Here is a 10334-nt window from a genome sequence, read left to right as displayed (position 1 = left end):
CGCCGCTCCATGGCGAGCCGCAGCGCGGGACCCGCCGCCGCCGCCACCGGGAAGGAGCAGGGGGAGCGCGGGCGGGCTGGGCGGCGCCCCCCGGCGCGCAGCCCCCGCCCCGGCTCCGCGGGAGGCGGGCGGGATGAGCTTAGGGCGGGATGAGCTTTAAGGTTGAGTCCGGGTTTCTGCAGTGACACTGAAAATGTGCAGCATGGAGAAAATGCCAAGCACCAGACATCCACCCCTTCGTGAAAGCTAAGTATGGTGCTTCTGCAGGTGCTCATCTCCTGCTCTTCCCACSAGGGCTTTACCACACTTAATTTCCCCAGTTCTGGGAACTGTCCTCGTGGCCAGAGCAAAGCAAGTTCATCCTATCATGGACAAGTGAACTCAAGGCAAAAAAAAAGAAAAAGGTCTTGGGAGGCATTATTGTAGTTAGGTCCTGATCTGTGTGGAGGCTCTTGGGGCAACTGCTGTTTTGTCCCTCCTCGCTTTCCAAGTCTAGCAGGAGCCACCCAATACAGCTACTGAGAACCAATATCCCAAGGAAGGGGAGCAAACACTGTAACAGCTCTCAAAATATCCACTTAGGAGGTGGAAGAGGGATACAATGGCACAATGATAACGATGTTTTTACCAACATTGTTCCAAGCTCGTGTTCAATGTAGCCAAGTAAGAGATGCTCTTTTGTTGAGCGCAGAGATCTATGAGTGTGAGAGGGGAGACGAGATCCTACCCTTTGTGTCTGGCTCGCCTCCTTACATAGATGGCAGTAAGCAAAAGGCGGATTTTGTCAGATCTTCTTAGACACAGTAAGACATTCTAAGAAAGTCTCTGTATATTTATATACTGTGATAATTACAAGCATAGAGGCAAGAGGGAAACGCCAAGACCTTTGCCAATTCCATTCATATTCATTGAGAAAACACATGGATCCTCCCCAAGTCACATATGTTCAATATGAAAATGCCTGAATTGCACTGAATCACAGCAAGTTTGGAAAAACAGCCATGTCCCATGCAGCCACTAAGCAAACACGTGAATCATGTTCAATCAGGCACATTTAGTGAGGAACTAACCAAAACCTGCTGTTGCCAGACTCGGGCARTGCCGGAGAGTGCAGCTCTGCATTCAGATACCAGCAGAGAAAAATAAAGCGGACTAACTTGTCTGCGGTTCTGGCAGGGCTAATGCATAACAGAGAGTCCCTCTATTTTGTGACGCCTAAGCACTTTACAGTTTTATATCAAGGCATATAAATAGACTGCCCAACTGCAGCACATTTCCAGAAGCATTGCATGCTCAGACCCTAGAGATAWTGTGTGTCCTCAGAGCACCAGCCTCATCTTGTAAGTGTTCCTCCAGATTGTCTTCTTGCCTTTTCTGAGCTTTTCCTTCTTTTCTTCATTCCCTCCCTTCATTTTTTTCCACTCCCTGTCTTTTACCTTGTTCATGAACTCATTCCCTTTCTTCTTCAAATCACAAACAGAAATTCCTAAATCTTAAGGAGACACCTGCAGTCTCCTGGATGTATTTAGCTGCTCCTGCTGTTCCCTGTCAGTGACACACTGACCTACATGAGGAATAGATGTGTGCCATGTGAGAACCAGAGAAAAGCTGCCACAGCGCAGTTATTCTGAAGGAAGTAAAGGTGCCAAGGTTTAGGGCACTGTCTAACTCTGACTGGTAAACAGGTCAAAGTCACTCAGCACAAACAGGACACAGGACTTTTATTGTCCRAAGGTGACGGAAGAACATGCCATGTATTTGCATCTTCACTGACTTTGGTGCATTTAGCCATCCCTTGGTGGCAAGGGATGTTGGGCTGGCAACCCAACCACGGCAACTCGTGTTGGGGTGGTACCCTTGATGGCAAGGTTTGTTACAGCGCTCTAAACAACTCCCCAGCTGGAAAGAGACCTCCAGCTTGTGAGCCAGCACCCTCGCCCAGAAGCAACATCTCCCTCTCCAGCTGCCTCCCAGCCCTTTCCTGGAGGTGCCCGCCCCTGTCTCCACAGGCGGAGGAGCAACACGTGAAATGCAGATGCAACTTCACAAGCCAGCTCAGCTGTCCCTGTGGCAGGGTACCAGGAAGGGAGCACGGAAGGAAACCAGGAGGTGATAACTGTATCAGCTGCTCAGATTTAATCGGCCCATATTTTGCTATAGTTTAATCCCCTCTGGAATAATTGTAAATTCTTCCTCCTTCAAGGAGTATTAAACTGTAACAAACTAAAGCTGTGGTGAGATGTGAGAGCACAAAGGATCACTGAAAAAGAGATAATGTTACTGTAAGCGTGAATGCCCAGCACTGTTAGAATTACTTCTACCTACGAACCTCGCCTTGCCTATGCGACAGCTGCRGTAGCTCAAGATGCGACCCTGCCACGCTCAGATGTACATGGCTGGGGTGGTAAAGCACCGTGACTGCTTCCTTTCGCACAGCAAGGGCAGCTCGCGTGCTTAGGGCTGACCCTCTTCAGCGACAGCCGCTTCAGCCAAACCAAGACTTGGTTTCAGACCTGGTACTTGGTAGGAGCGCTGCAAAAATCCCTTCCAGTGCACATCGCATTGAGGTAGCAGCCGTCCAGGGGCAGAGACTGCTTGGACTGCTCCAGACAGAGCTGGAGAAGYGAATCCTTCCGCCAGGCTCCTTCCTGCGCTGTCTGAAGGCAGCACAGTCTCAGCTAGTGCCTTGCAGACACGGGCACGCTTCCACTCCTGCCTACCAGGTGTTGTTTCTTGATCCTCTTTGGGTTTAGCTTTAAGGACAACAATTAGATTAAGCAACACTTACACAATGTTCTCTGTTAAATGATTTCTGTTAACCCCAGTGACTTTTTTCAACAGTGGATTAGGGAGAACCCAAATAAATCACCCTTCTGGCAAAGCTGTGGGGTGAGGAAGCCCTAATATCTTCAAGTCTTGCAGCTGGATGTAAGAAAGGATGCCTGTCTTCAGCCTTACTGGCCAGGGTCAGCACAGATATTAAGCCAGGAACATGCGATATATGGGGAAAGTGTTAACTTTGCTGAATATCAGGTGTTTCATTATTTATAGATCCCCAGGTACATGTTTATTGATTTCAGCAACACCTCTTTGAAGGAATGTCAGCCGTATAAGATTTGCTGGTGACCAAATGATGGCTGGTCACAGTTACTATAATAGAAAGTTATGTGTAGGACTAGTTTTCTTATAAATGCAGCAGAAAGTAGTTAGAGGTTTGGGTTTTTTTTGTTTTTGTTGGTTTGTTTGTTTGTTTTGGCTGATAGTCATCACTTCGCGCTCATTCACAAGCTGATCTGCAAAATGCATTTGGCTGTGGAATGAGTTAGCCATCAGCAATTAAGAATTATTTTGTTGACAGAATCTGACAGAAGGTAATTTACCCAATTTTGTCTCTGGAGTTAGGAAAGATTTTCATAGTCTGACAGCCATGAGGCCACAGGTGGGAAACTACAGAATTGTGTTATTGCAGATGCTGCAGTTCTAAATGTACCGTGATGTCTTCACTGCCTGGGGAGTGTGTATTGCTGCCATCCTGGTGTACAATTATTTCAGAATTTGACCCTCAGATATAGCCATCTCAGTAAGACTACCCAGATCAATATTTTCACAACAACAGTTTGACTTCCAATTCACTTATCTCATATGTTCTCAGACAGGTGAAGTCTTTTGTCCTGACGCTGTATTCACATCTTACAGATCTTTCTTAGCCTCTTTGCTGCTGTTCCTGTTCCATAAGGAAATTCCATACATGTTGTTTTGACTCATCTTTTCTTCATAATAGATGACAACCTGCAACTAGATCCATCAGAACAGGCCACTGTGTCCCTGCAGGGTCCAACAGTCACAATTTGGGTGCACTTGCAAGAGGAACAAAAGCAGAGAAAATATGCAGACATGACAAAAACAGGACTAAATCTGATGTGCTTGTAATCCAAACTGTCGATGAACTGCAGATGAACACCAAAGCAGATAATCTTCACAATCTTCATAATCTTCATCCTGTTGCAGCCTCTCAACTCAGAGATGAGAGTATAACACCAGAAAAGTCTTTCCATATCTACAGGATATTATATCCCAACATTTCATACATTTCTAATATAAATTCATATGAACTTTGAAGCTTTGAAAAGCAAGACTTTTTACAGAGCTTCACTACTAATGCCAGCAAGTCAAAATGTAGAAGTTGGAAGTCAGAAGTCAGAGTTCAAACTGCAAACAGGATACAACATAGTAGGAGTGACTGCAAGAGAATTCTATAGGATATGAAGCATTGCTGTCACTTGGAATCTTTAAATCAGATGTCTAACATATTTGTTCTATTTCAATCACAAATTATAAGACTTTAGGCAGGAATCATGGAGTAAAATGAAGTCAGGCTAAATGGTTAGAATGCTCCCTTCTGGTTTTCAAATCCATGAAAATCCAGTTTCCTAGGGCAGCTGCCCTCACCACAAAAGAACAGCCCACACAGCGTGCTTGAGATCTGGAAACCTGCTGCTATCACTTCATCAGGTTAAGTCCCAGCTGAGAGCTCAGCCTGCAGCACTCAAAGGAGAGAGGGTCCACACAAAGCTGTGTCTTAATATGCTAAGCCACTATGCCAGCTGATGGAGCTAAGTAATTATTTAAAATAGCTATGATTTGGAAAAAGACTTTGCTTTTAAAACTAGAATTTACTATTATCCATGTCGCAATTAAGAACCTTGTTTACTCTCACACACAGGAAAAAAAAAAAAAAACTAATTTGACAGGAGTTTTTGAGTCTTTGTACTCCTTTTCCAGATGATAATTTCATAAGGAGTTTGAATGCCAGAGATGTCATAAATGCCACTTAGAGCACAGCAGCCACAATTAGGACTCAAAAAAAAAAAATTCTTAAATAGCCTATAAGGAAAAAAAATCATTTTTTTCAAATTGCAAATGCTCTGATTTGCTGATTTTCAGGTCGCACGGGGTTTTGCAGTACTATGCATTTCTTCGTGAAGGTGACGGTTGAAGGCAGGGTTGGATGGGGTGAAACCTTCTGGAGCCCAGAGGGGAACAAATGTTTGCATTACAATTTATAGCTATGTTTTTTTCCTGACACCTGGGAGTAAACTGCTGTCTAGCTATTTACACTTATTTCATTTCAAAATACTGTTAAGTATCTCCCTACCGTTGATAGACAGAACGTTTTTATTTTGTGTGAGAATATATTAGTGCAAATCCAGATTAGTGGATTCTATTTGCTTGAAATTAAGCCAAATACAAATACTGAAAATATAACTTGATAGCCCATTTTAATATATGACATATAAGAGGATACTCAACAGCATTGAATGGCATTTGAATGGCAGAAACCTAAGCAGGTTTTCTGCCAGTTTCCTCTAATCATTCCAAATCTTTAGAGGAATCTTATTTTTATGGTGCTTTCACTGAATTAGCCAAGCATCACCTTATTTTCAGTCAAGTTATCTTTACAGCATCTTTATGAGGTGAAGAAGGTTCGTTATCATCCTTCCATATAAGGGAGATAGAAGCACATAGACATTAAATTCCTTGTCCATAGGGCATATCTGCAACAAGCAATGGAGAGAGCCCTGAAGTCCTGCTGACCCTGCTCTTCAGCTGGAGAGGTCACAGCTTCACCCGCCGAGTGCCAAGCCTGACATGAGACCCATGCGGCATGTTACATCCCAGAAAAGTTCCAGTTATCTCACCACTGTGGCTTCCAGATCCAATTGGTGTTTTTGGAGAGTGTGTATTTGTTTGAGGAGTTGTGTGCTGCCTCCAAGTCACACAGGGAGTCAGCAAAAGACCCTGCATCTCCCAAGGTCCATTTCCTTGGAGTTTGTTTTTCCTTATTTGCTTTTTTAGCCTGTTCTAGCAGTACTTGATTGCTGATCTTTTCTCCTGATGTAAAGGGAAAGCACACTAAAAGCAGATATACATGTCATATATGAAGAATGTGACTGCATGCGTGCTGCAGTTGACTGGAACATTCAAACAGCAATTTAGTTCCAGCTGACAACAAAAATAATGAGCATAATCACCTAAAGTGTGGCTACAGCAGTGAGAAAATACCATAGGAAGACTAAAATTATTCCAAGTTAAATTTGTATGGCTAATTTTACACAAGAAATACTTGTAGGCCTTTCTCACTATTTCTGCCTAAATTACACTTGCCATTTGTTCATGCCCGACTTAACTGCATTGTTTCTGAATGCCAATGGCAAGGCCTTTAAGGCTGCTTTTTCAAAATAACACAGAATTTTTCACTTTGCTAAACTGTCCTGAACAGTCTCAGGATAGTGAAGCAAGATTCTTAAAATCTGCTTGTTGAAGCAGGCAGCTATGGGCCTCCACATCTGGGGAAAGCTCAATACCCAGATCCCGCTAACCTTGGCCATGTTCTAAAATACTAGGTTCCAGCATATTAGGGATGAGAAAAGCACATCCATTTGAAAGTACATTTCCCCCTCCCCTAAAAAGAGCTACTGTCCTTTCTTAGTACATTGGCTAAAAGAATTAGTAATATGTTTTCCAGGCTTTGCCAATAATAGAGATATGATACTTCTGAAAGAAACTCTAAAATGGTGGTAAGTAAAAATACACTGGACTCTGCTTGAAGCTGAGCTCAGTAATATGGTGGAATAAGTGCTTGGGAGAGGAGGAATGTAGTTTACAGCAGACATCCCAGCATTGTTAGCACGCATAGGAAAGGAACCAGTACTCAGAGGGACATAAACATCCCAGCTGATTCAAGCACAGGCTGTTTCCATATAGCCACGTGCTTGTCTTGAACATCAGAGCCTACAGTCACCACTAGCACCTTTCAGGGACCCCTTTTCCTTCACCCCAACAGAGCTCCAGGCACTCTCCYACCCTTCCAATCAATCATTTCCCCCACCACGACCAAGACTACYCTCCACAAGAGGCAGCAYATCCCATACTCTATAACCACAACCCCAGCCTCACCCATAGCAGCACSCCCCTAACTCTAACAGTCCCAGCACTACCCTACCTGAGAYCACCAAGTCTCCAAGGCAAAGMAACAGAGGTCTCCAAGGGCCAGGTGAAACCAGCTAGCGACCCAGAACCGAATCATGGCAACCTCTCCCTCACCACCTCCGTGAAGCCTGGAGGTTTTTATTGCCCCCAACTCCATCTTCTGCTCGTAGCGAGTTGTGGTGACTATCCCTGGTGCTGCAGGTGTTTTCCTGGGTCAGGAGAGCATCTCGCAACATCCTCGCTGGCACTAAAAAAAACAGCCATGCCGCAAAGTGCTCCCATAGGGCACAGTGCAAGGGCTCTCTCAGGCTCAAATCTCAGTTTACACCCTTAGAAAATAAAAATGTATTGCCGGCATGAGCTCATGACACAGCGATCTCTCTCTGAGCACTCGTTTTGGCTTACACGCTTGGAAGGGCTTGGTGTTTTCTCTGTAGCTTAGCTGTGCGATATTTCACCTCCCTCTTCATCAAGAACCAGGAGGGGTCTGTATTGCCATGGAATGAAAAAAAAATAATAACAGCAGTTTTAATTTAACATATATTTCTTTTATGAGAAGGCCTCTTTTTACATGACAGACACCATTTTTACTTTCATACCCGGTGAAATTATTCTATTTGCACATTGTCTGTAAGGGGAAGAGTTCAGGTCTGTCTTTTCTCTCTTTTTTTTCTCTCTCTACTATAAAAGTACTGCTTTCAGTTATTGACACCAATTGTYAGGATTTCATTGTGCTGAACAGATTGGTGGCAGTGAGCAGGAAGGTGAATTAATCTGCACAGAAATAACAGTTTAGACTTTAAGAAGTGGACTTAACCCTGTACAGATGTGAATGAATTAAGTTTTGCCACAGGCTCTCGGATARGTAAGCAGAGTGAGAGTGTTTCATATCAGAGCCCAAAAAGTGCCTGACCTGTACAAGAGCAGATGTACCTGATCCAAAATCTGCTGAAGTCAATAAAAGGGTTTCCTGAGACTTCCAGGGGTTATGAACTGAGACCTAAAATAGTGGTATAAATAGAAAATAACTCATGACCCTCAAACCTCTCCTTTAATGTTATTTTAGACTACTTTCCTTCCTTCTGTTTCAGAGCAAACTTAAATCAGAACATTGGCCAAACAAATTTATTATAAGACATTATGATACAAGATAATTTGTATTAAAGCTTTCCAGTAAAAATTCATGTTGCAAGGACAAATAACAGCACTTTATGGCCAAGCTAATCTTTAAAGGAAGTGAAAATGAGTTGAAATATCCCCATGGGCTTCTTTGACCAAGTAGCAAARTGCTCACTTGAAATGCGTTATTTATTGCAACAATTCAGTGCCACTCTTACCTAGATTAATTAATTGTCTGTCAAAGCTACTGCAAAGGTATCAATGAGAAGTTAGGACTCAATAGTGTACTATGGAAATGACCAACTAGTACCATAAACAATTCTGTGCAATCATGAGACTACTAAACAGATGCAATTGTCTCTTGCAGTGAACAAAGAAATATTTTTATTTGTTTAAAATACATCCCCTTAAATGCATAAATAACAGCTGTGTAGCTAGTTGGATACCTGGTTGCCTACAAATAGGCTATCCGGACTGGAAATTAGTCACATCATAGGTAAGGAAGACATCCAGGTTCCTCTGAAAAATGTGGCTTATCTGCTTGCACACAGTACCACCCAAACAGCTCTGCTGCTTCCTGAGCCAGGCAGCATGGATTTGTGGTCTTGGGTCAGCAAAGGCTGGGGGGTTCGGCACTCCAGCCAGTGTCACACGCATTTTCTTCTCCCCTCAGTTGTTCAAAGTAGATTTTCACACCCTAATTTACTTGGGCTTTATATTAGCTATGGTTTTATTATCTCTGGGTACTGCTTACTCCTCTATGCTGACTATTTAAACGGGCTATAGTTACAGCAATGGAGGATTCGCCCAATTGTCTGCTAACTAACGATAGTCTTACAACAGAAAATAGTGCAACTTTGATTCACCCTCTTTCTCTCTTTGCTAGCCTCCAAACTGGTTGTTATTCACTTCCTCTCACTTCTGCAAAAGTGAAGGAAAATTTATAGCTTTTTGTAGAACCCCATGGATCAGGACATTCCGACCAAGAAAAGAAAATGAGTTAGTTTCCAAATCAAAGACCTTGTACAGAAAATGACTCTCCAGCTACCCTTTTATACTYTCACATTAGCAGCCTTCCAGGCTRGGGGCCAGCACTAACTCTTGGCTAAGCCAGGAAAGGACTCAGATAGTTAAAGACTTTGCAGGTCAAAACCAGCACGTCCAAATGAAGAAAAAAGGTAGCCAAAGCAGACTGTGACACATGGCTACAGCATGTTCATAGGGGGATAAATCCATCCTGAGTCTGTGCAGAGGTCAGTTTCTGATCAGATGGAAGATATAGCCTCACCAAAAGCATGTTGAAGAAATGTAATGCTGAGGAGAGAAAGGCCTGGGTGAAGTAACATGGTTTATCTCCAAAGAATTCATCAGAATCTCCTGGCCATGAGACAAACAGAACCAAAGTAAAAAGCACATCCTGGCTACTAATGCTGTTCTGAGCATATAGAAATGCAGCTATAACAGGGCTGGAAATACAACCAGTCCTCTGGACTACAGACYTGGATTAACTAATACATGAACGCTCATCTGCAAAGGGCAAAATACTATAATTATTACACTCCCACCAAGACAAAAACACCTCAGCCCCATTTAGAGCCAGTTTCAGACATCTTCCCATCTGTGCACCTTTTTGACTAAACCGTGTAATGTTGTTGGATTGCTGATAAGGGATGTGCTCATAATTTAGTAAAGATTCCTTGATCATGTCCCTTTCCAAGAGCCCTGATACAGTAAGCAACAGATTAAGATTGCACCCTCCAGCCCCTACAAGGTAAAGAAGTACAATCCTCGTTTCTCTACGGGTATTGTTTTAGTTCATTAATRAATCACTTTAACATACAAAAACATATGTGAAAAATAGTGGGTGAAATGCTAGCCTGACTGAAGCCAATGGCAAATCTCCCATTTACTCTAATGGGACAGGATTTCTTCTAGTAAGTTCCAAAATAAACCTTTTTACCTACATTTCCTTGAATGTAGCACATACTAGACAAAAGCTCTGCATTTGCCTAGTGATAGATGTTCCTTTTTCCAAAATCACTTTAGTACCAATATTCCCCACTAGAAACTTGATTTAGRATAGTTTCTTCAGAAAATAATGCAAATTGTTTGGAGTTTGTACTGTGTGTAGTCTCTGTTTGGCATTATAGAGTGAGCTTGCTGGCRGCTGGTCCTGTTGTTAATAGTGTGTAACAGCACAGTTTGGGTCTTACCCTTTTTTTTTC

At 43.0% G+C, this 10334-nt stretch overlaps 1 protein-coding gene across 1 annotated transcript in view; it reads right to left on the bottom strand.

Annotated features, from left to right (window-relative positions):
- The window catches only part of DCHS2 (dachsous cadherin-related 2), a 94448-nt gene that overhangs the window by 77389 nt on the left and 6725 nt on the right, over window positions 1–10334 (bottom strand). The window contains exon 3 of the mRNA XM_026041628.1: window positions 2466–2753. Coding sequence (XP_025897413.1) covers window positions 2466–2753 — 288 coding nt within the window. The remainder of the gene's footprint in view (window positions 1–2465; window positions 2754–10334) is intronic.

The sequence above is a fragment of the Nothoprocta perdicaria genome, unplaced genomic scaffold (assembly GCF_003342845.1).
Source record: "Nothoprocta perdicaria isolate Ctin4 unplaced genomic scaffold, notPer1 scaffold_29, whole genome shotgun sequence".
Classification (NCBI taxonomy): domain Eukaryota; kingdom Metazoa; phylum Chordata; class Aves; order Tinamiformes; family Tinamidae; genus Nothoprocta; species Nothoprocta perdicaria.
This window is presented reverse-complemented; position numbering and strand designations above follow the sequence as displayed.